Consider the following 27,088-nt stretch of genomic DNA (forward strand, 5'->3'; position numbering starts at 1 on the left):
TTTTATGATTTAGTTGAAATATCTTTTGTTAACAACATTTGTTATTATTTTTTAATATTTTTAAGTAATATAAAGCTTTAAAATGTATAATTTAGAGTTTAAAAATGTTTTATTAAAATTATTAATAGTTTCATTTAACTTATTTTGCAAAATTTTAGATATATATGACAAATATCAACTAAATTTGATGGACTTGGGTATGTCATGTCATTTTCAGATCTTAAATACCCGAATCCGACCCGGACCCGAAAAATTACGGGTACTTTATGAGTATTTTAATTATAGACCTGAACCGACCCGGACCCGAAAAAAACCGACCCGAACCCGAACCGAAAATTTTTAAGTACCTACTAGGTCTAAATATTTAGGATCCGGAAGATCCAGACCCAAAAAAAAACCGGACCAAACCCGATCCGAAGACCCGAACGCCCATGCCTATACCAAATTATTTTATCCTCCAAGCCAATCGGACTTGTTCTCGGAACCAACTTTCCGTTAAACAAATGAATAACAATAAATAAAAAAAAAACGATGCTGGGCTTAAAACTAGGCAATAACAGCCCAATGGGCTTTAAATATGCTCGGTTAAAGCGGTTTCTTCCGGAATCTGCTACGAGACTCTCCTTCTCTGCATAAGACAATAAACCATATTTGGAGAAAAATCAAAGTGATTAGCAAAGATGTCTTCAGCTCGTTATGCGATCACACGGCTAGGTTTGGCTCGATCCTTAGGGGAGAGTCAGGTTGGTGCATCTCGTTCCGTTGGATCGGTTCGGTGCTTCAGCGACGACAAAGGTCGTGTGCTTAGCGATGAGGAACGCGCCAAAGAGACTATTTACATCCAGGTTCTTCTTCATCTTAAGCTCATTATTTGTCTCTTGATTTCTGTATTAGAGTTTTTTTTTAATGCGCTGTTGCTTATTTGGATTCAATGTTTAGAGATGAAATCCAGATAAAGAAATATCTGATCATTATAAATCGATCAAACTATCATTTATGGAAATGACGCTAGATCTGATCTTTAACCTGATTAGATAGATTTGGATCCATACTTTTGAAATTTTGATATAAATTGTACTGTCTTCGTTTCAAAAATCAAAGTCAAAGAGAATGTTATTTTTGTATTATTTGTGTGATTAAGCCTATAGTTTTCAAAAATGTGAAATGCTATTTGTGTTGTGTAATCTCTCTCTCTATTTATCATCCGGTTCTCTCACAACCCACATCTAAGAAGTCCCAAAACCTTTTTTGTTGTAGAAAATGGAGAAGGAGATACTTGAGAGGAAGAAGAAACTCGAGCAACAGAAGCCAGATAGTGAGAAAGGAAGTGCAGGAAAGGTAAACTCTAATCATACCACATCAACTTACACTCTGTTTTCTTTTTCTTTAAATAACGTGTGATCAGGGGCATATCTAGTAACCCTAATGTAGCAGAACATATCAAATAAAAGAACCCGTTCATTGATTTCCTTCCACTCTCTTATGCAGAAGCCAGAGGATAAGAAGCCATGAGTTCATCATCGGCGTTAACATGTGGTCACAAGGCAAGCAAAAAAAATGAAGAATAAAGCCTTTGACAGTTTGACCTTTGTCCTCTTGGTTTGAGACTTTGTACTTGTCACCCTCCTGATGTATGTTTGTTTCGTGTGTGTTCTAAAGAAATCAAGTTTGAGACTGAAAACATAAATGACTGCCTCAGTTTGAAAAACAACCGTGTGCATTTGATTCAAAATACCAAAACGGTACCAAACATACTTCGTGTGTTACAAAAAGCTTACTTCTATACACTATTTTTTTTATTCTTTCATCATCATTTCATCAGTATAAGAAAATAAACCCAATGCTATTGCTTTCCTATTCACATAAAATGTGTAAAAACCCTACTAAACAAACTAACACCATTACAAACTTCCTCCCTTTTTTTATCACATCCGATAACCGAACTCCTCGTAATGACCACCAGGAGTCAGCTCCTGTCCAAACTCCGACATGCCCTGCTGCTGCTGAGCCTGGACAGAGCTCTCCTGCTGTCCAGTCCAGTCCATGTTGGAACCAGGCATGGCTAAATTAGTATCAACCGTAGTTATGTCGTGTATGCTCGACCTCTTCCTCTCCTTCTTCACCGAGTTCTGTCTAAGGAAATATTTCTGAGCATGGCTGGCGACTTGCGTCGGTGTCCTAGTGACCACCACGTTCCTCGATATGCTCCTCCAATCTCCTTTACCATATCTCTTTAATCCAATCAGAAACAATCTGTAACAAAAAGATTCATAATATTAAACAATGTAATTAATCACCTAAATTTAGCAAAATTTACGATAATAAATTTGAATTATGCTAATTCATCAGTTCCCTAACCAACCAAAACCCTAATTTAAAATAATTTTGGTAAATTATGATTTTAGGACACATACTTGTGTTCGTTTTCCGACCAAGGAGTTCCTCGTTTCCTTTCCCCCTCGCCGTGTTTAGAACCAAACGAGATCTGAGCAGCTGAGTCCCAACCCGCCGCAGAGTCATCCATGTAATCAGGGACATGGACTCTGCCGGAATCGATCTCCAAGACGTCGTGCACCAACACCTCGTAATGCTCCCTAACTTCACCAGCCGATTTGTTGAGCTGATCGGCGATTCTCTCCCACCGATTGGGAGATCCCTCAGGGAAAAGCACCAAAGCTTGCTCGAACATCTTATCCTCTGACCTCGTCCACTGACTCGACGCCATATCCAAAGTTTTATTAGTGGTTTGAAAAGAAGTCGCCAAATAAAATCTGAAATTTGTTGGATGTTGGAGAAACTGTTGAAGACTCTCAGATAATTTATACGGTTTTTTTCTTGGAAAAGTTTTTAGTAAAAGGAAAATAATTTGCTGGAAAATATAAAGAGGGGCGAAGAAGCAGCTCAGAGACCAACTTCAACACGGTTTCTCTGCAATTGGGATGTCTTTTGTCTCTCTCTCTCTTCTCTATTTTTTTTTCTTATTTATTTTAATTTTAGGGTTACACACCTGACCCCTGATGACTGTATTTTTATGGTCCAGTTTGTTACAGTTCTTTCTTATTCTGACTTTTTATTTTCTAATTCTTTTATAAGCATATGCCACTTTAATTTCCAATAATATCTCGACACGTGGCTATTTGAAAAAACTAACCGCCTAAAATTAAGAAAAGCAGTCTAGAAAAGTTTCTTTTGAGTTCACATTCGCGAAGGAATCCACCGTCTCCGTCTCTTTGCTATATACCTGTCACTCTTCTTCTTTTTCTTGGGGGTCCAATGTGCTGCTTTGCTACACCGTCCGTTTAATTTGAAACTTAAATCATACTAACGCCTTATTGACCAAAAAAAAAAAAAAAAAAAAATCATACTAACGCCTTACTTCCTCTACTAGAATTTGCTGTGTTACCTTTCAGTGCATATGTAAAACTTGTTGACTTTTCATGTTTCTTGGCGATATAATCCATATAAGCATCTTTCAGGGAATACAACTCTTGTCATTCAAATAAGACAATACCATGATTGCTCAACAGTTTGACCAGTTTTTTTTTTTTACATTTTGACCAGATTGCCAATGTTTGATAGTTAGGCCATTAATGTTAGTCAAAACACACAATTTTCAACTATTTTAAAATTAAAAGTTCAAAACTCAAGACTCTTGCTAGTGGTTAATGAAGAATATACTAATCAATATTCGTAGTTCCATGCTGCAGTTAAACGACTTTTCGTTTGTTTATAAGATTGCGCGTTTATATCGAGATTACATATACCACTTTTTTTTTTTTTGAACACGAAGATTTACCACTTATTATATACTTATGTTCAGTAAAACAAAGACAACATTCAGTTTTGTCTTATCTTATCCGAAATTTTCATTTTATTTATTTATTATATTGTCGAGTCTCAACCAACTTCAACAAATTAATTAAAGAAAACAAAGGAACTTCAATGAGTATTTTAGTATTCTAACTGCACTTACTTTAATCACAGAGTAGTTTACTTGTTTTAATATGATTTACACACTTTTACTAATCTAATTGGATCCGCGAATTAAGTGGATACGTTACGCACTCTAGGAAGGTGCGTGGACCGACTCTTCACCAGTATGGCAATATTAAGTCACGTGTCATTCTCCTAATTGTTTCTCAAAATACTTTTTGGCATCTTACTGATGTGCCTAAATGACATGGCATCTAGCGCAGCCGTCACGTGGCTCTTTGAAGAAAAATATACTAATTGCTTGCTCTTTTTATAAGTTTTTTTGGCTGTTATCACATGTTTTAGTTTTGATATTATCTTCGAAAACGAGGGGGTGAAAAAGGAACATTTATTAAATGGGTTAGTTAAATCTTAAATTGGGCTCGTAAGCTAACAATCTATCATTTGATCCATAATACGGACTTACCTTATGGGCTGATCCAACTTACGTGATTACGTGATGGGCGTGATGCTCAGATGAATATATTTTGTAGTTGCTGAATCACAATTTGAATCCACATTTCTTACACATTTGACATACAAACAAACTTATGGTTTAATTGTCTGTTTAAAAAAAAATTTCTGTTTTAAGCTAGTTGCACTGCCAAATAAAAAAATCTGTAACCCTCCCTAAGAACTTTGGACCCACTGGAATCAAGAAATCATATGTTCTTTACATGCTGTTTTCCGGAGGAGGTTTGAAAAGGCCTAACACAGAACCTGCTAGCTGCTCGCTACACAAACCAGTGGGAACAACTCATGAAACTCCTATTGGATCAAAATAGAGATATGACTGAAACATTTCTTGTGAGATATGTGTTTCATGCTACTTTGTATGCGATCTTGAGGGAACGGAACCAACGAAAACATGGAGAAAGACCGACACCACCGAGACAGTGATCAAACTGGTGGACAAAAATGTACGAAATCGGCTATCCTCATCCGTGACCAGGTGCACACGGGAGGTCTAGCCAAGTTTGCCATTCGATAGAGTTTTGAATCCAGTTTTGTTTTATGAAAAAAGTCAACACGAAAGTGTAAAACAATTTTTTTTTGTTTGAATTAATTTAACATTTTATCAAAAAAAGAAGATGATGAGATTATAATGTTTGCTTGTTTTTTTTTTTTAACTATATGTTTGCTTGTTGTATGATAAGGTAAACATTTTTATTTAAAATATTCATATTCATAGTTGTATTAATTTATAGGAGATGATGGGCAGGTCTGATATACAGTGTGAGAGACGTGGTCGGATTGAGGCAAACTGAGTTTTACATCTTATCTAAAATCAGATTTGACCATCCCACTCGCTGTATAAACCACTCCCCCTTATCTTGTGTTTTTATTGCGTTATCTCTTTACTCTTTTATGTAACCAAAAATTGTGAGTCGTGATTGGACTCCATGCGAATCATAGTGTTTTGTTTTTTTTTGTCGAATTTAATGTGTGTGGTTGATACGAATATGTGTCAACGCTGGTGATAGGCTAACACTCATTCTAATTATCCTTTATAGTGAAAAGGATAGGTTTCCAAGTAGATATTTCATATTTGTTTGGATAAGCTAATGCAATGCGCGTCCGAAAGACGTCAATGCAATGAAATATGTATCCAGATATGACTGTGATTGGATCTTGGAAGGGGCATGCATTTTGCATAGCATATACAAAATCATTTACAATATTTTCACCTCATCAAGGTTTGATGGTGCTAGCCTGCTAGGTGAGTCACATTCAACTTTCACTGAAGCTCAGAGTAAATGTAAAATATGATCTTGGACATTCTGTTAGTTGGCCTTGACAATCTTTGACTTGTGCTGACCTAACAGAAGTCACTTCATTAAAATAATCGCCTATTACGTTATAGTTTGATATCCAAAAGGTTTTTGATATGAATATTCCTAGTAGATTGTAAAACCAACACAAAACGAAAAGAAAAAAACTGATTTCCTCGATTTTGGGTCACGCTATATATGCTTTAAAACCTGTGTGCTTATCCATTTGTTTAAGAAACTGTATCCCACGTGTCACATTCATTGCCACACGTGTGAACCTTCGACACCTACATAGCCGTCAAAGGTAACGTCGTCGTTACCGTGTCTCACGTAAACTCGGAAGTTAACGCCGTCTGATTTTGTTTCTTTTAACGTCCGTTACGGTTTCATCGGGAACTAACAAAGAAGCTCTGAAGCAGAGTCGTTACGTTTCGAACAAGTGTAGTTGTTCAACTATTTAGGTTCTTAATTATATGTACATAAGTTAGTGCCAATTAATTAGCAAGAACGTAATTACAAACTTTCAGTCTATAATCACATCAATTTTATCTTCTCACGCAATCTAGTGGCATTGATTAAGATGCTACTTTTAGTAGATTATTTGGTCAGTAAAATTTTATTTACAAGCATAGCTAGTTCTGAAAGTCATACTATTATATACTTACCAAACTAGTTTAGGATTTGTACATGAATCTATAAAAGCATTAGCATAATTGGTAATATATAAAATTAATTGTGACCGGACCAAACAGATAAGGCATCTTGTGTTTAGCAAAGCTTATTCAGACGATGCTTATGAGATTACTGTGAATAAGAACAATCTTCTTCTTAATAATAATATGGTAATATTAAATTACCCTTAAACATTACCATTAATTACAGCAAAACGCCACTATCTTTTATCCTTATTCTTCTCCCTATCAGTTTTCCATAATCTCTCTATTATATAACCAAGTCTTGTCTAAATCACCAAAGTTCTCAGTCCTCCACAATCTGACCCGACCCGACCCGAATTCAAACCGGTGAAAATGGAGGTGCAAAGCAGCAACAATGGCGGCCACTCTTCCTTCTCCAGCCTCCGCGTCTACCTTAACTCCCTCTCCTCGACCCCTTCCCGCTTAGCCCGCCGCGCTGTCTCCGTCTCCACCTCCTCCGACGAGATGAGCCGCGTCCGCGCCGTCTCCGGCGAGCACATGCGCCGTACTCTCCGGTGGTACGATCTCATTGGTCTCGGAATCGGCGGAATGGTCGGCGCCGGCGTCTTCGTCACCACCGGCCGCGCGAGCCACCTCTACGCCGGCCCCTCGATCGTCGTCTCCTACGCCATCGCCGGCCTCTGCGCTCTCCTCTCCGCCTTCTGCTACACGGAATTCGCCGTGCACCTCCCCGTCGCCGGCGGCGCCTTCAGCTACATCCGCATCACGTTCGGCGAGTTTCCGGCGTTCTTCACCGGAGCGAATCTCGTGCTGGACTACGTGATGTCGAACGCCGCCGTTTCGAGGAGCTTCACGGCTTACTTGGGAACCGCCTTCGGGATCTCGACTCACAAATGGCGGTTCGTCGTCTCTGCCCTCCCCGGCGGGTTCAACGAGATCGATCCCGTCGCCGTCGTCGTGGTCCTCGCGATCACCGTCATCATCTGCTGCAGCACGAGGGAGAGCTCGAAGGTGAACATGATCATGACCGCATTTCACATCGCGTTCATAGCGTTCGTGATCGTGATGGGGTTCTTGAGAGGAGACTCGAAGAATCTGACTTCTCCGGCGAAACCGGAGCATCCCTCGGGGTTCTTCCCGTTCGGCGCGGCGGGAGTTTTCAACGGAGCCGCCATGGTTTACTTGAGCTATATAGGATACGACGCCGTTTCGACCATGGCGGAAGAAGTGAAAAACCCGGTTAAAGACATACCGGTCGGTGTCTCCGGTTCAGTCGCCATCGTTACGGTTCTCTACTGCCTCATGGCCGTCTCCATGTCAATGCTCCTCCCATACGATCTGGTCCGTAATCATTTAAATATTTATTATTTTATTTATGTTTTAAAGAAAAAACGGTACGTTGTTTGACTTTGGGGGTTTGAAAACGGCGGACATGTGTAACGCAGATAGATCCGGAGGCGCCGTTTTCCGCGGCGTTCAGAGGATCCAACGGCTGGGAGTGGGTGACGAAAGTGGTGGGGATAGGAGCTAGCTTTGGGATCTTAACATCACTTTTGGTGGCCATGTTAGGTCAAGCTCGGTACATGTGTGTCATCGGACGGTCCAGAGTGGTCCCCGTTTGGTTCGCTAAGATTCATCACAGAACATCTACGCCAGTCAACGCCTCCTCTTTTCTTGGTACGTTTCTTTTTTTCTGTCGCATTCATTTTATATTATTACTGTCAAAACAATGATGATGAAAAATCAATATACTAGTAAAATTAGATTTTGTGCATTTTGGTCCATATAAAGTGAGATAGAGGCAAGCAGTTAGGTTAGAAAGGGAAGCTAGAACCGTTTCAGTTGTTGTCATGATCTTTTTTTTGTCATGATCTTTTTTTCTTCTCTCTTTGATTTGATGTTTTAACGTTTTCTCAAAGATCATACGATCCACGTGATTACATTATCTATGCGTGTCCATTTCAAAAATATATTTCAAAATCAAAACTTTTGGACTCCACCAATTTAAAATCTTTTCCCCTATCGATCTTGATCTTGATCTTGATCGTGACAAGATGTGTATAAGGTATATTAAACGTAGGGACGTCATGGGTTTTGTGGTGTTTGGGTCTTAAACTTTAAGAGAGATAGAGCATATTGAGTACGATGGCTAGATGCCATGTTCACCATTGGTTTCTTTTGCTCTGTGTGAAGTTCTGAGCTTCCAAAAGATTCAGTCTTTCTCAACGGTCTTGATTGTGATATATTGCTTGGTGGGTCTCTTTGGTCTCTTTCGTGTTCCCTTAGTGTTTAAAACACATATTCCACTTTTGTTGGATAATTATAAGGAACTTCATCCATTGGCCGACTAATCATCATATCATTATAAAAACAAAAACCGTGAAGATATTTTTGAAAATGCATGGAAGACATATATTCGAAATATATTGGCAGTATCTCAATGGTTACACCTTAGTCATGACAATCAACATTTTACAATTATTGGTATCCATAATTTAAGTTGATCAGAGCATTGTTGTGAGCCATATACTTTGTTTTATCCATAGGATATATGCATAAACATTGGGTTTTTTTCCTCATAAAGCTATTCACATTGTCACAAAGTGGATCATTATGGTTTAGGGTCATCAGCTTCCAACCTTATCCTTGCCAATTTTAGCATTCCCACTAGCTAAAAAATTGCTATATTTATCAACAGCATTAACTTTTATTTCTTACTATGGCAAAAGAAAGACAAAATAAATTAAATCATTTCTCCCACTACTATCTTCAATTTCATTTTCAACTAGACTTTGTCGCCGGTGGAATAATCTATAGATCAGTCTTATCAACGCTTGTTTTAATATTTTGTTCTATTCATATCAGGCATTTTCACGGCGGTTCTTGCCCTCTTCACCGACCTTAACATCCTACTAAACCTCGTATCCATTGGAACCCTATTCGTCTTCTACATGGTCGCAAACGCTCTCATTTTCAAGCGTTACGTCCCAGTAGGACCCACCAAGCCATGGCCGACACTCACTTTTCTCACACTATTCTCCACCATCTCTCTTGTCTTCACCCTCATCTGGCAACTTGCGCCACAAGGGAAGGTCAAGGCTTTCATGCTCGGTGCAAGTGCGGTGTTGGCTATAGGCATCGTGCTTATTTTCCATTTCGTGGTCCCTCAGGCGAACAAACCCGAGTTATGGGGTGTCCCGTTCATGCCGTGGACCCCTTGCGTGTCGATTTTCTTGAACATATTCTTGCTTGGTTCGTTGGACGCACCGTCGTACGTCCGGTTTGGGTTCTTCTCCGGTTTGATCGTGCTTGTGTATTTGTTTTATGGTGTTCATGCCAGCTCTGACGCTGAAGCGAATGGGTCTTTTGGTGTGAAAGAAGATGGACAGGTCTTGAAAGAACTAACTGAAGTGTGAATAAGTGAACATTATTTAGTTTCTTTCCTAAAAATTAGCTTATGTAATTAAACTCTCTATTTTCAAAAGAAGGGGGGTTTTGAAATAATTAATGAAAGTTATTTAATCTAACTTTAGGGGAATTTGGACTCTTGATTGTTTCTGGCAGAGGGTGATTATTGAGAATATATATGTGACAGAATTATAATTTAACAGTTTTGGAAACTGATGTATATATTTCTTTCTGTGAGATTCTGTGAGGAAAATTAAAGTCCATAGGAGGTGATTGGTTGGACTTTATCTCTATACTTTAGTTTTATTTATTTTTAAATCACTAAATTTTACCAATCATGTTGTAACTTTACTTTTAAAAATTAAAGTCTACATCAAATTTTTATTTAGTTTCACCAATCATGCTTTACCTTTATTTTTAAAGCTACAACAAAAAAAAATAAATCAAAATTTTTTCTTATGTAATTTAGGCGAAAACCCTACATCTTCTTTTTATAGAGTATAGAATCTGTAAATGAAAAAAAAATATCTATAATATCAAATAAATTATATAATCATAATAAAAACTTTTATAAATATTTACATATCACATTTTAAATTACAATAAATTTTGATAATGTATTAAAAAATATTAATATAAATTATTTTAATTGATATAAAATAATAATTTTATATATACAACACATATTTCATATATTTTATTTTAAAATATCTACAGCCTACAGCTTACAGTTACAACAAATTTAACTACAGCAAAAGTCTCTGCAGAAAAAGTCTACGGTAACAACTTTACGGTTACAACCGATTTATCTACAGCTAATCATCTACGGCTAAATTTTTAAAGCCACAGTCGAACCAATCATCACCGTATTTTATTTTTCTTATGCAACATCTAAACATTTGAGTAGTTTTTTTGTTAACTCAAAACATATTGTGTAACATTTGAGTAGTTAACAACAAATTTAAACGTGTATTTTTTTAACTACACTAATCCGTTTATTTATATTAAATTACACCTATCCGATAAAGAAGATTGCGACATTTAAACATCAATCTTTATCAATCGTATAAGGCAGGATCTGGTATGAAATAGATATGGCGTATTATATATGAATATATGATACACTCCCTTAATAAATGGATACGTTAGCTAGACATAAGCCTCTCATGAATACGAGAGATGGCATACAATTGATAGCGAAGGGTCCCCATCTTTATCACGGGACACACATACGTGACTTTATCCGAAGCTTCAAGTCCAACAATATCACCTTTTTCTTTTTTATTTTTTCCACGATCACTTGTTACGAATTACTTAAGGATATAACACATTCTTTTTGTTATTTATTTATTTTGTTCTCTCATACACAATATTGATAGTTGATATACGTAGTTATTATGTTCTTAGCCTTTAATTATTCACTGACGAGGTCAGTGTGTTAGTGATCAATAACTTACCTTTTCGTACTGTTAAATATTCTCAAATATAAAAGACTCTGTATACATGTCAATCAGTAATGTTCTTACATATCGAACCAAATAACATTTTCGATACCATTTCAAGTGTAATACATGTTACTTTAGCTTAAAGAACATTACTAGGAAATTACCCTAAGATAGCAATAATTTTTTTTTTGTCACAAATATAGATCTAAGGATTAAAATGTTTCATTAAAAAGATAAATATACACTTATACCCCTAAGGTAAACTAATCTAAACCTTAGGGTTTAGAGTTAAGGGGTGAGATTTAGAATTGAGATTTAAAATTTTATAAAATAAAAAATAAATATTAAAAATTTGAAAATAAAAATTTTAAAAATAGTTTTAAAAATAGTTTCAAAAATATTTTCGAATTACAAAAAGAAAATTTGAAAAAAAAAATATATCGAATTTGAAAACATATAATCTAAAACTATAAAAAATATAATTTTTTTTAATTTTTTTATATATCTAGGGTATTAGAATTCTTTTACCTATTAAATGAAACATTTTGGTCATTTTTCTCCTTGTGCTATATTTTGTGATTAAAACTTGAAAATGATCTATTTAGGAGAATTGCCCAACATTATTTCGTGTTAGCTAGGAACTTCAATATTAAACGGACAAAATATATTATTCTACAGTATTTCCTATACCCTTCATTGGCTACAAACCTAAGTATATGCTCAAAAAGTTTTGGTTTGTTAAATATGTTTTCATTTTAAGTTTAGTTTATACTTAAGTTCTGTATTTTCTAATCTTTTCTTGCAGAGGACTGTGTAAGTCAGGATCGAATCTGTAAATCTTAATCGAATAATCAAATCAGTCCAATTATTCTTTTATTGAACACTCTCAATAATTACGTGAGCATTTTGGTTAATATAATATACATAATTACATTTATATATTTCTAAGTGGATGATATATATATACTCGAATCTGAAATAAGTGTGTTTAAGTGGGAGACGATACTTGCTTACAATCTCGCTCTCTTTTTTTGTGACTATATTCCTAGAGATAGGGACCATCCATGAATAGCCCAATTTTTCAAGATCTTCACATTGTTGGAAACTTTTTATTCATATATTTTTGGATTTGTTTTCAGAAAATATTCTGCCAATAAGAAAGATTGATTCTATTGGCAATAACATATATTTAATCTCTTTCTAGAAACAACACTTTACTTAAGCCATGAGTTTCATTCCATCACCAAAAGGGTTCATTCAAATCTAAGTGTGAGCGTTCTCTTTCGAATTTGCCTTTATCCTAATCACAAACCTTAATGTTGGATTCTACATTGGATTACCATTAATTTGATCCTTCGAGGATAACAACTACACCACTTTTTTCCTCTCCGACGGCCATGAAAAAGGTGTATAAAATATGGTTCGGATTTAGAATAAAGTATTGTAGTATTTTGAACAAAAAAAAAAGGTATTATATGTAGTATAAATTGAGACTAGCTAGACTTGTAAGATGCAATAGAGTAGATGAAAAAGCCTATAGCTTAATCATGATTCAATAGAGAATGGGACCACAAAAATGTCAACCTCTTTAAAACCACTCAAGACGCAATCTAAGGCAAGTTGTGCAGAAGCTAGTGAGTCCATTAGTCCATAGCTAGATGTAGGTATAATACAATTACTTTCACTTTTCTGTTGACATTTTCATTACGATTTTTCTCAACTTATCATAAGCTTTGACATTCGCTTTACGAATCATTGTGATCTTTATATTTGATAGCAAGTTGTTTGTCTCTCCAAAAAAAGACCGCAAGAGGAAAAATAGCTAGAAGGATTAGAGTTACGACTTTTGATTAGATTCTCCTTAAACAGGGAAGTTCTTGGCAACTTGCAATACCTTCCACATATTTATCATCCATAAAGTTAAATTAAAGTTACAAAACATTCCATTCCATGATGTGTAAATCTTGTCCTCAACTTGGTCTTGGACATTATTCAACATTCCTAATCATACAATATGGACTCGCAGATTTTATATGTCTATTCTTTCACCAATTGATTAGATCAGCAAACCACGTCAATTATTTTTTAACCAAACAAATCGAAGTAGAATAAGATAGGAGCGGACCTCGTCGTCCGGTGGTAGTGGACGGGCTTTGGATGCAAACACATTCCGGATTCGATCCTCCTGATGCGGAAACTAATTAAGTCACAGTTGCGGATACGTCTGTATAAAAACCCGAGAAATGACAAATCGTGGACTGCACTTCCCACCCGAAATTAGGTCTGTGTCTTTAACCAAAAAAAATAAAAGAAGATACATAAACCATACTTTATAACAATATATCTATAAACACTTTGACTTTAAACTGATAGCTTCACTGATTATCTTAGCATAATACAAGAAATTACACTCCCTTGAATTGTTTTTGTTGGGCCAAAGTAGCCTAAATTTTTGTTTACGTGGTAGATCTTTGTTCTTTCAAGAAACAAAGTCGTCGAACTAAAGAAAAGACAACTCTAATATTACACAATTTTTTAACCTTTGGGCTGATGGGCCTCTTCTAAGCATTATTGAATTAGAATTAGGCCCAAAATAATACGAGGCTGATCCTGATGTTAGAGCCCGTAAGCTGAATAAAAAAACCAAACCCTAAAGAGGGGAACCTTATTTATAAGCAAAAGGCAAACTCTCTCTTCCGTCTCTTCTTCATTTTTGCCGCAGCTTCATCTTCCTAGCAGGTACGCTCTGGTTTACCTTATAATAGAGGAACACATAGGAACTATAAGCTCTCGTCCTGTGAAACGTGTAGTCTTAGGTTTTGCTAATAGATTCGTCAATGGCTTAGATTTTGATAATAAGTTCATTGTTCATATGTTGATTGTGATTGCCATAACAATTCATGTGTGTTGATGCGTTGTTAGTATCATACCATTACGTTGAAAATTTAAAACATGACTACTTCAATGTGTTCTTGCTAAGACATGAGTTTTCTCTTACCAGGTAAGTTTCAGACAACTTAAAGATGGGGCGTGTCCGAACCAAGACCGTGAAGAAATCATCTCGCCAAGTCATCGAGAAGTACTACTCTCGCATGACACTCGACTTCCACACCAACAAGAAGATCCTCGAAGAAGTGGCAATCATCCCATCGAAGCGTCTCCGCAACAAGATCGCTGGATTCTCCACCCACTTGATGAAGCGTATCCAGAAGGGACCGGTCCGTGGCATCTCGCTCAAGCTTCAAGAGGAAGAGCGCGAGCGCCGCATGGACTTTGTCCCCGACGAGTCTGCTATCAAGACCGATGTGATAAAGGTCGACAAGGAGACTCTGGAGATGCTTGCTTCCCTTGGAATGTCTGACACTAGTGGCATCTCTGAAGTCGAGCCACAGGCTGCACCTTCTTTCAGCAGGCCACCAAGAAGGTTCTGAGGAGCTTGTTGTTGTTATCAGTCGATCAGGAGAGATATTTAGATTGGCTGTTTTTGTTTTGAAGTTAGGGACAAAAGACTTGCTGTTCTTGAAATGTTTATTGTTTCTTTTGATTGGAGGTTTATGTCCTAAACTGAAAGTTACACTCTTTTTCTATTCCATGGTTTTATGTTTTGATGATCGTTTTTCTTATGATGCCTTTATATAGTTGTTTCTCATACTGACTCAATGTTTTGATCAAAATGAAAAGATTTAAACTAAAATGTTAAATAATTAATTTATATATGAACATTTATAATTTTTAGTAGAGTATTAAAGGGATTGAAATGCTTTTATCTTTTTTTGAGGAGAAATTAAAATTTTATTTTTCACCAAAAATCTGTATCACAATCTGAGAAAGAGGGTCTAATAGGGTCTCAGCTTAACATTATTGATTTAGAATTGGGCCTGTTCTTGGGCCTGTTCGTGGATAAAACACCTTTTTAATCTATCTTCTCAGTCTCAAACTAAGGAAGAACCTACTTGGGTTCACGATGAACTTATGCAAAATCTTACCCAGAAGAATCCATGCGTGTTCTCTTTCTCGAAATCTCTCTGTATTGGTTACTTATGAGCAGGATGATTGTACAGTAGACCGATATAACGATGAGTTTGCGAATAGCAACTTGGTTCAAGCTTCAGACTTAATCCGAATTTTGCAGCTTTGTGCTAGAAATGGAGACGTTCTGGAAGCCAAAGCTTGCCATGGGAAGATTATCCGTCTTGAGATGCATGAAGATGTTATTTCTCTGTCGAATGTTCTTATCAACTCTTATTCCAAATGTGGCTTTGTGGAGCTTGCACGCAAAGTGTTCGATGGAATGCGCGAAAGAAGCTTGGTTTCTTGGAACACTATGATTGGTTTGTATACACGGAACAAAATGGAGTCAGAAGCATTGAATATGTTCTCGGAGATGCGGAAAGATGGAGTTGAGTTCAGCGAATTCACGATCTCTACTGTTCTTTCCGCTTGTGGTGGAGTGAACTGCGATGCCTTGGAATGCAAGCAACTGCATTGTTTATCACTCAAAGCGTGTCTCGACACGCACGTGTACGTTGGAACTGCTTTGCTTGATCTCTACGCAAAGTGCGGGATGATCAAAGACGCTGTAGACGTTTTCGAGTTTATGCAGGAGAAAACCTCAGTCACATGGAGTTCTATGGTAGCAGGTTATGTTCAGAACAGAAGCTACGAAGAGGCTCTGCTTCTTTACCGTAGAGGTCAGAGAATGAGTCTAGAGCAGAACCAGTTCACGTTATCTTCGGTAATCTGCGCTTGCTCGAATCTGGCTGCTTTAATAGAAGGGAAACAGATGCATGCTGTTATACATAAGACAGGGTATGCTTCTAATGTCTTTGTTGCGTCCTCTGTTGTCGATATGTATGCTAAATGCGGAAGCTTGAGAGAGTCTTATATCATCTTCTCAGAAGTGGGAGAGAATAAGAATATTGAGCTTTGGAACACGATTATCTCCGGGTTTGCGAAGCATGCTCGTCCAAAGGAAGTGATGATCTTGTTTGAGAAGATGCAGCAAGATGGGATGCGACCGAACGAGGTTACTTTTAGCTCCTTGTTATCTGTTTGTGCTCATACGGGTTTGGTGGAGGAAGGAAGGAGGTTTTTCAGATTCATGACAAGTAAGTACGGTGTATCGCCGAATGTGGTTCATTACTCTTGTATGGTTGATGTTCTTGGTCGTGCTGGACTGTTGTCTGAAGCGTATGAGTTGATAAAGTCTATTCCTTTTGATCCCACTGCTTCCATATGGGGCTCTCTTCTTGCTTCTTGTCGAGTCTACAAGAATCTTGAGCTGGCAGAGGTTGCGGCTGAGAAACTATTCGAGTTAGAGCCAGAGAATGCGGGTAATCACGTCTTGCTATCCAACATATACGCAGCAAACAATCACTGGGAGGACATCGTCAAATCAAGAAAGTTTCTCAGAGACAGCGAAGTGAAGAAAGTGAGAGGAAAAAGCTGGATTGAGATCAAGGACAAGGTTCATATTTTCAGCGTTGGAGAGAGCGGTCATTCTAGAATCCGTGAGATCTGTTTGAAGCTAGACAGTCTGGTAATCGAGTTGAGGAAGTTTGGATATAAACCAAGAGTAGAACATGAGCTGCACGACGTGGAGGAGAGGAAGAAAGAGGAGCTTCTGATGCAGCACAGCGAGAAACTGGCTTTGGCTTTTGGTATAATGTGTTTGCCAGAGGGCTCTAGTGTTAGGATCATGAAGAACCTGAGGATCTGTGTGGACTGTCATGAGTTCATGAAGGCTGCATCGATGGCTACGAGAAGATTTATCATTGTTAGAGATGTTAATAGGTTTCACCATTTCAGTGATGGTCTATGTTCTTGTGGAGAGTTTTGGTGACTAATATAACAATCACACGTTAGCATATTACATATATAAAACTAAACCGAAACCAAACCAAACCAAACAGATAGAAGGAGTGTTTTGAGGAGCCTAGACACTATATAATATAATTATAACTGTCTTTGTTCCTGATGAATCTCTCCTTGTTCAACGGGAGTCAGGATCTTTACCAAAACCCATCATGGCATGAGTAGCTAGCATCATGCCTCTGCGACCCATCTCCATAAACCGACCGACTAATGGGAAGCTAACCGTGTCTCTGTTCCTCAGAGGTTTCTTGTCCCACCTTATAACATCAATCACCCAAGAATCAGTTTAAATGAAATGACACAAAGGATATAGAGAAAAGGGATGGGGAGTTAGTAGTTATTATTACCAGTCTTCGTGTCGGACAATCTTCCCATTCTCGACATAGAGTTTGATAAGAGAGATCATGTCTATGTCCTTTCCCATGATCTTGTAGTGTTGTTTGTTGTCTATTAGTATCTGTTTTTTTATTCCATAAGTTGTTTCTTATAGTTAGATAATGAAAAAGTTACCCTTAAAGATCAGATTATAGTAGTAACTAGTAACGAGGAGTAGGCTAAAACAAGAAGAGTCTCTAACCTCTTTCTTCCCCGGTGCGATATCATTTTCTTGAACGTGGTATTCAACTATCTTCGACTCACCAAAAAACTGCAAGGGGAAATATGGTGTGAGATTGAGTAGTAGTACCATCATCATAGTAGTAAAGAATGGAGTGAGATTATATACCTTAGAGAGTGAATAAAATGCTGATTTGATTTGCTTCACCCTGCAAAGCCAAGGGTAGAAAACTGAAATTTCAAAAATGAGTAAAGAGTATGGACGTGTTATGTTGGATCAGAGCACATACCCTTGAGCATGTGTTAAAGGGTCCTCAAACGAAGCATTTGGTGCATACATGTCGAAATCGTTGGCTTTTGCGCTAGCCCCATACCTGAAAGAAACAAATCCCACAACACTCTGCGTTAAGACATCAGAATCAAATTCAACACACAACTCAAAAATGCCATGAAAAAGTCTAGTAGCATCACAATCTACAAACTCCAAGTTCATACAGTGTGCTATGTTATATATGGAAAACAAACTTGTGATTTGCACTGTAATCAAATATGTGTGACTTGAGATGCAAGAAACAAGTATGAGGCGATTAATCGCAGTTATGAAGCAGTCATGCCTTAAAAACTTACAAGTACCACTATAATCAAGTGGACAACCCAAATAAAAACATCAGAATCTGAACAAAAACGAGGAAAAAAAAAATCAAACAGAAGCCATAAGAAAATAATATGGGGCTCACAAGTTGAGGATATGAGGCATGATTTGATCAGAGAATCGAGTTTGTTTGAATTCACAAGCTCCTTTTCCCTCGCATTCCCTTGCCTGATCCGTCGCCGCAGCTCCAGTTTCACCTAGCAGGAACACAAAAACAGAGGATTTATTATTACATCAATAATCAGATCCAAGAGGAAGATGACGATCCATCAAAATAATCAGATCGTACAAGTAAAAAAAAATCTTAAGAAGGTTACAGTGGAATTATAATCGAACGAACCTGGACTCGGAAGATTATCGCCTTTCCCCATTTGATGTGTTTCAGAGATGTGAAAAAAATGAATTACGAAACTGAAGCGAGGGAAGTAATGTTAATTTGGTATGGCTCGTGGTGGGTTATCGTCCACGTGGCGCAACCATCTCCATATGTGCTTTTACTTTTGACCCTTTGATTATTCCAACCGGTTTGAACTTTTTATGAACCGTCATGGTAACTGAATCGCTTTTGCAACTTGAAAATTACGTGTTGTGTTCAGTTTCATGAGTTTCTTTCTTAAAACAAAAGATTAAATTCTATAAAAATACATCAACTAAATTTCTTTAAAACATTTTACTACTCAAAATTTTCTATCGTGGAATATAATATTTCAATTGATTAACTTTTAAAACTATAGTATAACCTCTATAAATTAATATATTTTGCCGGACCAGTTCAAAATTTGATACAAATCGATAAAATAATAAGATAATAGTTTTTTAGAAAATTCTTTGTAAATATATTGTCTCATTAAAATCATAAATTAATAATTTATATATATACATATTTTATATAAGTAAGAACATATTACTATATTGTTTTTTTTAATATTCTCAATAGAATTATCTTTATATTTTCTTAACACTTAATATATTTTTAATGAGATTTAGTAATATTATATCTAAAACCAAATTTATAATCTTCTTATCTTAGAATAAATATATCTTAAAATAAGAAATCTAAATAAAGAAATTTTTATAAATTAATATCTCTATAAATTAATAAAATTTCAAAGTTCCAATATTATTAATTTATAAAGGTTCTACTGTATGTTTATTTTAATACTAAAACTTTTTATTATCGAATTTAATACTTCAACTAATTATTTTGTTTATTTTAATACACTAACTTTTAAAACTATCTTTACTTTAATATTCCGTCATTTCTTACTTCTTGCCCATTACATAATCTTGATGCATTCTTGGTGTGACACACGCTTTCTCTCTATGCTTCTACATCACTTTCTTCAACTTCACCAATTTCTCATTTATCACTAAGACATTTCCCGCATTATGCTATAAAAGCATATCACTACATGTTCTAGGAAGTTCTTAATGATAAATGAGGGGTTGCACGTAAGGGTTAAATAAGTTGGTTTAATGGTTAAAGAGAGAAAAGATACAAGAATCGTATTGGTATCAACTATTGCAACGGTAACCAAAATAGATCTCTGCTATAAACGCCTGCCCTTTGCAGGAAAGAGCAAAATCTTTGTAATCAAAATAGGATACATCAGTATGTTGATAACAAAGATTTTGCCCCTTGTCTCTCCCTCTTCCGACAAAGGGCTTCGTTTATAGCCGAAATCTATTTTTGTTTACCAGAACTTCCATATCTTGTGTTTACCCTCTGGATTTGTAGTTAGTGATGGGTTTGTTCTGGCTACATTGGCAAATACGTAGATGATATTTGGTTTACCCTTGAGTAGATGTGAGTATGTTCCACAAGTATGCCTTGTAAATTTATACTCCCTCCGGATTTGAATATATGATGTTTTAGTTTTTTTTTCTTGTATACAAATGTATGATGTTCTACTTTTCATTAATGCATTTTGCTTTTAAAATAAAATGTAAAAAATATAAGTGGTTGAATTTTATTGGGATTCAAATAAATCTTTAAACTAACTAAAAGTAAAACCAAAAAGTATTTGATATAAGTAAGTATTTAATTTCTCTTAATATGTGTGCACAACCTTAAACATCATATATTCAAATCCGGAGGGAGTATATATGTACAAAAATATTATACTCTATGTTAGAATCTCTGTGGGTGGATGAACGAGTTAGAATCTCTGTGGGTCAGGTTCTTCTCACTTGGACTGGAACTTGCTTGATCTGACCAAACTCAATATGAACTAAAGACAAGAACCTCTCACAAGAAGACTAACGGTTTCTATGTTTGTAAAAAAAAAGACTAATATCTCACTTCCTGTTTGGGGTTTAACGTAATAGTCTAGTGTTAACCCATTTGCCATGGAAGACTCGGTCAACTTGATTCTAGAAGCTATCATCAATCTGATGAATGTTGATCCAAGGTTTATGCACAAAACGTATGATTACATGAGAAAGGGAATTATAAAAATCTTAGTAGACTTTCACAAGTGAAATCGCTTGGAGATGAATGTTTGAGTGCACACAAAACTAAAGTGTGTGGAAACGGTGGGTTTATCCCCGGAGTGAAGCACGTGGTACCGCAGGTAATCCCCATTCATCCTCAGCCTGAGCTCGGCCAGGTTGAGCTCCTGTTGTTTGCGTCCTCCCGGTTGGTGGTGGAGGCAAGTCAAGCCCTTCATCAAGATCCGGTTCCGTATCGGGCTGGAGATAGGAAGGTACACCGTCTGCTTCAGTCTCGTTTCCCATGTCAGCTTCAAGAGCATCAAGCTCTACATTCACAAACACACATGGCAATAAGTTTCTACGGACTCTCACAAGCAGCAGCAGCAGCATCAGAGAGTAGAATTCAATGAAGAAAATACTTACCGCCCATGAGGTCATCTTCGTCAATGTCATCAGGAACATTGTAGCTCCTACCAAGCGTCTCTTGAATTTCGGAACTCACATCCATCAAGTCCATCATCTCGTCTTGTAGATTCTGTTGTGATACAATAAACAATCCAACGATCAAAAGGAAGCGAGAGTTTGAGTAACAAAAAAAAAAACACAGAAACGTACATCAATGTCTTGAATCTTGACGGTTTTCATCATTCCTTTCAACTCCTTGTTAGCAGACTTCAAGGCTGTCATCTGCAATTAGGCAAAGATTCTCAAAAGATTTATCCAAATTCATGTACATAAAAAGCATCAATCAAAAAAAACACATGAGATATAAGTATAGAAGTAAGGAGATAGATACAGTTTGTTGAGCATCTTTGAGGCCTTCAGCAGCAAAAGAAACTTGATCAAGGTTGAAAGTCTGATTATAAAGCATGTCACGTTGTCCTTCATACCTTAATCACAAAAAAAAAAAATCATGATTATTAATTAAACCATTTTGAAAGAAGCGCATGAACAAGGATGATCTCATCTCTCATACATTTTCTTTTGCTTGAGAACTCGCATAGCACGAGCTTTGATAGCTTCCTGAGCAGGACCAGGGCGTGTCCTTTTGATCTGGTCCTTGTATTTGCAGAGCTCAGCGTCAAGCCTCTTCACCTTATCTTCAACTGATTCGCCTCTTTTATTGATCTGAAAAAAAACAACAATAAGGAAGGAATTAACTATAAATCGAAGAAGGCCTAATCATTCTACATTCCTCTAACGATTGCGTGACGCAAGAATCGAACTAGTAAAAGAGAAATCTAAAAAGGAGAAAGCAAACCCGATCAGAGGCATCTTGGATGGAAGGTGGAGGCTCTTTGTTGTTCTTCGCACCGAATATTCTCTTCATCCTTCAAATAAGATTCCACTCTGCGAAGAACGGCCGATTGATACAAAGAGACACCAAGAGACTTGTCCTTAAGCTCGAGAATCTGGAGGAGCTTTTTTTGCCTTACAAGAATTCCGTATTTATCGATTTTCTCCCAAAAGAAAAGTTATTTATATCTCTTTTTTTTTGTTGGGTCAATTCACCTTTATCTCTACCCCTTTTTTTTTAATAATTAAAAATTTACCAAAAATATTAAGAAAAATCATAATACTCGAGAGAAAACGAGTAATGAGACTTTGAAAATTTCAATTGCTGCGGTAGCGTAGAAAAGTTTACCCCTAACCCCGTCTCCAACCTTGCTGCAAAAAAAAACTGCAAAATTGAGTAAAAAATACAGTCATAAACAAAAAAAAAAAGACATTACTTTATATATGTAGTAATGCTTTTTTTATTTGTTCATGACTGCATTTTCTACTCTATTTTACAGTTTTTTTTTGCTCTAAATAGTCTTTCAACTCTTCATAACTTTTTTTTTTTTTTTTTTTTTTTTTTGCATTAGTCGTTGTTGAACAGCTCTTGATTCTTGGCACAATCTCTGTCATGAAACTTATTGAAAATCCAGTAGTGTAAATGGTTTCTTTCTTTTATAAAGGTTTAGAAGATTCTACTTTCTCTTGTTTCCTAAAGGTTTTAAATTATTCTACTTCCTAAACAATTGCACCGATGGAAGTTGGAACCAATCAAGTTTCCAAACACAAGTCTTTAAGACAATTTTCTCATTCAAAAGATTTGAGAATCTTGGCTTGTGCATCACAAGAAACTCTTGTTTTTGTCTTTTGGTTTTGTAACAGATTGAAACTCAGAGTTTAAGAGCAATGCTAAAGCTTTTCTCTAGTCCTCCCATCTTCACTGGACCTCCTCCTCCTGCAATGCTTCCCTTTTGCATCATCGCCACAAACTCGTTATAGTCTATTCTCCCGTCCTGCACAAAACAACAATTCAATATCCTCAACATTCTCATCATTTATAACCAAAAATACTCTTAACAAGATTTTCAAAGGAGCTTTACATTGTCTTGATCGACATCACGCATCATTTCTTCTATCCGAACATCCTCAACACCAAACTCCTCACAAGCTTGTTGTAACTCGTCCGGTGTTATATAACCGCTCCCATCCTTGTCAAAGTACGTAAACGCCGCAAACAAATGGTCCTCTCTCTCTATTTTGTTTAGATGCACCGTCGCCGCTATGAACTCTTTGTAGTCTATTGTTCCACTGTTGTCCACATCCGCCTGTATATTCACATTCACATTGTTCATAACCATAGTTAACAAACTAGCAAGGGGCTGGGTTGGTGATAACTTACAGCTTGCATCAAGTCGAGAATCTCAGACTCTTTGAGATTAGCACCTACACGTTTCAGTCCTGCTTTCAGTTCTTCGAACGTTATCTGACCGCTCTTGTCCGCATCTATCATATTAAACATCTCTTTCAACCCTGCTATTTCTTCTTCAGACAAGCTCTCAGCAATCACCTATACAACAAGGAGGAATAAAAAGAGATCAAACTTAGCCTTTTGCATTGTCTCTTTCCTTACCACACGTAACAAGAAGAAGAGAATCCCATTTACTCTAAGAGCCATTTTCTTGAACTTGTTCATCGCAGAGAACTGCTTCATACGGCTCAGAACAGCAGAATCCAGAGGCTTGTCTGGAGCCACGCCGTCCACTTGTACCCATGGTTGACCTGTTCACAAGCAAAAACCTCATGAGAGAGATAGAGATACATTGTACAGGTTTCAGATGGAACTAACTTACATAGTACTTGGTGTGCAGTTAGTCTCTTCTTGGGATCCCTAACAAGCATTTTCCTCACCAAGTCTTTTGCGCTTTCAGATATGCTTGGCCAGGGATCTGATGAGAAGTCAAGATCACCATGGAGAACCTGTTCGAATATACCTTGTTCGGATTCTAAATGTACAGAAAAAAAAAAAACAAAGAGGACAAGTGAGAGATGTTTTGTTTTTATAAATATATAACACTTTCTTACCAGCCCAGAAAGGAGGAACTCCACTTAACAAAATGTACACAATCACTCCAGCACTCCACACATCAGCTTCAGGACCATACTGCTTCCTCAAAACTTCAGGAGCTACATAGTACGGACTACCAACAACATCTGTAAACACATCATCTGCCAAAGAGGAAGGATCAAAGATTAAAAATCTCAGCTCAACTGGAAAGAACCCTGACCCCATTGTGTCAGAGGTCTCCAGTTCGAATGTTACAATGAATCCAAACCTGGTTTAAAGAACATAGACAATCCAAAATCAATAGTCTTCAACAGTGAATCCTCGTCTTTACTAACAAACAAAAAGTTCTCAGGCTTGAGGTCTCTATGCATAACACCAAGAGAGTGACAAGCCTCCACGACACCAACTATAGTTCTCGTCAGCTCAGCGGCTTTCCTCTCAGTGTAATGACCCCTCTGGATAATCCTATCGAAAAGCTCGCCGCCCGCGCAGCACTCCATCACTAAGTGCACCGCCACAACGTCCTCGTACGCTCCTTTGATGGATATAACGTTATGGTGACCGGACAAGTGGTGCATTATCTGAATCTCCCTTCTCACGTCTTCCACGTCCTCGTCGGTTAATAGCTTTCTTTTGGCGATGGACTTGCAGGCGAACTCCTTCCCTGTGGACTTCTCCACGCAGAGGAAAGTGGTTCCGAATTGGCCTTGTCCGAGTTTTCTTCCCAAGGAGTAGAACTCCTTGAAGTTTTCGGTATTTCTTTGGAGCACTGACTCGGTCCTGAGGCCTGCGCTGGTCACTCTCTTCATGTGTTTGGGCTTCTTAGGCGGCTTAGCTGGAGTCTCCTCCTTGGTCTCCTCTGGCTTAGTCTCCTCTTGCGTTTCTAGCTTCCTTTCAGGCTGACTCTCTATCTCAATGTTAGTGCCACCTGGCTTTGGCATTGTGAGCTGTTCAGGAGGTTTATTCAGGACTTCACTAGGCAATGGAGAACGAAGCTCTCCTGAAACAGAATCTCCATTGCTCTGGGAAACCGAATCATCTGCATCATCTCTTGGCCGCCACATTGCAGCAGAAACAGAGTGAAGGAACCCATTTCTGCTTGGTCCAACACAAGTGTTACCCATAACACTTATACCTCAAAAAATAGCAATCAAGATCTGATTACAAAACAAATCTAATCTCATTGAAAGTCAAATCCTTTTCTATGCTGAGACATTCAAACATCAAACCTCGAAGTTCACGAATCAAACCAGTGCTTATCAAGAGTAAGATCAAAAGGGTATTGGAAAGTTTGTGAATTGAAACGAATAAAGATAAGAGATGGATGCAATGAAACAAACACAGATAGTAGAAATCTCCCTTCAGACAAGAACAGGAAAAAAAAAAAAAAAAAACAGAGAGATCTGGGGGGGGAGTAAATGAAAAATAGAAGGATAGTTTAATAGCACTACACTTGCATAAACCGTAGGGACATTGTTAATTTAATTGGGAGAATAGGAGGGAGAGTCAAAGAACAGAAAAGACTAAACCAGTTTGAAAGACGCGTTTAGTCTTTTTTTTTTTTTTTTTCTCTGTGTATGATTTATCTATCAACCCGAGTTTTACGCTGCGGTTTGTCTTTGATTAATTTGTTCTTTCTTTCCAAAAGTCTCAACCTTTTCTTCAATCTTGGCAACTTCTAAAAAAGCAGCGGTAGTAGCCTCTCTCAAATCTCAAAAGCGTCTAATTGGGTTTCAATTTTTCAATAAGTATTACCTTTTTATTTTTTAACAACCAATAAGTATTACCATAAGCCATTTTTTTCCCCTTCAGTGGCAAGGCCCATGTGGACTTCACGAGAAAGAAATATAGTAATTTCCCACGAGAAAGATGATAGTTTCTCATCCAATTAAAAGCATTGCGAGAAGAAAAAACCTTCCCATCATAGATTATGTCAAGTTCCGTATACATTCTTATCTTGTGACTTTGGTGTTCTAAACATATCATTACATCATGATCCTTACTCCTCGTTGCCTTTTGGACCGGTCCTAACGGAACGCTCAAGTGTCTGAAAAATCTAAACAAAGAAAAATAAGCTCTATTGTTTTCACTTGTCATGAGAAGATGGTAATCAGTATTCAAAAAGGCAGGTTTTGTGTGCAGTCCTCGATGATGCAAATCCAGTAACTTACTTTTGAAACGTTCTGAAGTGTGACAGCTTAAAGCTATACCAGTCGTCGGTTTAGTTATTTATGATTTACGTTTGGTTAAATTGGTTTATTTCATTAACCGGTTTGTTGGTACAATCATACTATATGTACTGGTGATACGACCATTTTAGATAATTAATCAAAAACATAAACTTTATCTTCTTCCTTAAACTCTCTCTCTCTCTCTCATCGTCATCATTCAACATCTATCATCACCATCATCACACGAATCCAACATCTTCGAGATGATCTCTCTTACCTTTTAAATCGTCTTCTAGACAGTAAAACTAGTGTACGAACTATATGTCGTTTACAAACAAATGTCATGCTGTTTTTTAGAATTGAACTGGCAAAATGTTGAGTTGAGGTTAAGTTGGTCCAAAAAGAATCTCACACCGGCTAGGCGGTGGCGCGTGGGAAACTTTCTCTTCCTCTGAACCGTTTAACCTCCATGTCATGAAAACATATATATACTCCTCAAAATCAAAAATCAACTCTCCCAACCGATGTAGGATGTTGTTAAATTCATTTCATTAAAGCCAACAAAGTTTTTTATAAGAATCCGTATGTCCATTTTATTTTCACATTTTGTCATATATTATTTGAGCCATTAGGCTTAATAATTAGCCCAACAACACTTAACATTCTCAAACTATTTAACAATTTTTTTGTGCACAAACTATTTAACATTTAATATTTGACCTTTCTTACGTGTGTTGAAGCTAGGTAGAATTTGCAATCAAGGCATACGATATTTTTTTGGTAAGAAAATTAAATAACGAAAAAGAA

General features: G+C 37.0%; 8 protein-coding genes across 8 annotated transcripts; 4 read left to right on the plus strand and 4 right to left on the minus strand.

Moving 5' to 3' along the window:
• Positions 1 to 618: 618 nt before the first annotated feature.
• On the plus strand, positions 619 to 1,711 carry LOC106328382. The gene is made up of 3 exons (XM_013766817.1): positions 619 to 845; positions 1,258 to 1,338; positions 1,489 to 1,711. Exons 1-3 carry the CDS (start codon positions 681 to 683, stop codon positions 1,510 to 1,512), a joined length of 270 nt encoding a protein of 89 aa, XP_013622271.1. The 5' UTR covers positions 619 to 680; the 3' UTR covers positions 1,513 to 1,711.
• Positions 1,601 to 2,955, minus strand: LOC106328381 (transcription factor DIVARICATA-like). Its single transcript, XM_013766816.1, has 2 exons — positions 2,415 to 2,955; positions 1,601 to 2,253 (listed from the first exon to the last, which is right to left on the minus strand). The coding sequence occupies exons 1-2, from the start codon at positions 2,723 to 2,725 to the stop codon at positions 1,926 to 1,928; spliced, it is 639 nt and encodes a 212-aa protein (XP_013622270.1). The 5' UTR covers positions 2,726 to 2,955; the 3' UTR covers positions 1,601 to 1,925.
• Positions 2,956 to 6,772: 3,817 nt separating this feature from the next.
• LOC106329092 (cationic amino acid transporter 6, chloroplastic) lies at positions 6,773 to 10,010 on the plus strand. Its single transcript, XM_013767682.1, has 3 exons — positions 6,773 to 7,741; positions 7,846 to 8,077; positions 9,266 to 10,010. Exons 1-3 carry the CDS (start codon positions 6,773 to 6,775, stop codon positions 9,814 to 9,816), a joined length of 1,752 nt encoding a protein of 583 aa, XP_013623136.1. The 3' UTR covers positions 9,817 to 10,010.
• A 3,901-nt stretch (positions 10,011 to 13,911) lies between these two features.
• Positions 13,912 to 14,864, plus strand: LOC106332969 (40S ribosomal protein S17-2-like). The gene is made up of 2 exons (XM_013771452.1): positions 13,912 to 13,992; positions 14,255 to 14,864. Exon 2 carries the CDS (start codon positions 14,277 to 14,279, stop codon positions 14,682 to 14,684), a length of 408 nt encoding a protein of 135 aa, XP_013626906.1. The 5' UTR covers positions 13,912 to 13,992; positions 14,255 to 14,276; the 3' UTR covers positions 14,685 to 14,864.
• Positions 14,865 to 15,166: 302 nt separating this feature from the next.
• Positions 15,167 to 17,267, plus strand: LOC106329606 (pentatricopeptide repeat-containing protein At5g04780; the record flags this gene model as incomplete). Its single annotated transcript, XM_013768296.1, has 1 exon — positions 15,167 to 17,267. A coding segment is annotated over one exon (1,929 nt), but the record flags the coding sequence as incomplete, so codon positions are not given.
• On the minus strand, positions 17,074 to 18,748 carry LOC106332968. The gene is made up of 7 exons (XM_013771451.1): positions 18,675 to 18,748; positions 18,420 to 18,531; positions 17,973 to 18,056; positions 17,852 to 17,891; positions 17,705 to 17,773; positions 17,475 to 17,584; positions 17,074 to 17,384 (listed from the first exon to the last, which is right to left on the minus strand). Exons 1-7 carry the CDS (start codon positions 18,703 to 18,705, stop codon positions 17,246 to 17,248), a joined length of 585 nt encoding a protein of 194 aa, XP_013626905.1. The 5' UTR covers positions 18,706 to 18,748; the 3' UTR covers positions 17,074 to 17,245.
• A 1,967-nt stretch (positions 18,749 to 20,715) lies between these two features.
• On the minus strand, positions 20,716 to 22,242 carry LOC106332967 (charged multivesicular body protein 5-like). Its single transcript, XM_013771450.1, has 6 exons — positions 22,029 to 22,242; positions 21,744 to 21,895; positions 21,564 to 21,657; positions 21,383 to 21,454; positions 21,191 to 21,302; positions 20,716 to 21,093 (listed from the first exon to the last, which is right to left on the minus strand). Exons 1-6 carry the CDS (start codon positions 22,095 to 22,097, stop codon positions 20,876 to 20,878), a joined length of 717 nt encoding a protein of 238 aa, XP_013626904.1. The 5' UTR covers positions 22,098 to 22,242; the 3' UTR covers positions 20,716 to 20,875.
• A 579-nt stretch (positions 22,243 to 22,821) lies between these two features.
• On the minus strand, positions 22,822 to 25,648 carry LOC106332964 (calcium-dependent protein kinase 1-like). The gene is made up of 7 exons (XM_013771447.1): positions 24,379 to 25,648; positions 24,128 to 24,271; positions 23,896 to 24,048; positions 23,709 to 23,824; positions 23,445 to 23,612; positions 23,146 to 23,370; positions 22,822 to 23,058 (listed from the first exon to the last, which is right to left on the minus strand). The coding sequence occupies exons 1-7, from the start codon at positions 25,232 to 25,234 to the stop codon at positions 22,936 to 22,938; spliced, it is 1,785 nt and encodes a 594-aa protein (XP_013626901.1). The 5' UTR covers positions 25,235 to 25,648; the 3' UTR covers positions 22,822 to 22,935.
• Positions 25,649 to 27,088: the final 1,440 nt, after the last annotated feature.

The sequence above is a fragment of the Brassica oleracea genome, chromosome C3, assembly GCF_000695525.1.
Source record: "Brassica oleracea var. oleracea cultivar TO1000 chromosome C3, BOL, whole genome shotgun sequence".
Taxonomy (NCBI): Eukaryota; Viridiplantae; Streptophyta; class Magnoliopsida; order Brassicales; family Brassicaceae; genus Brassica; species Brassica oleracea.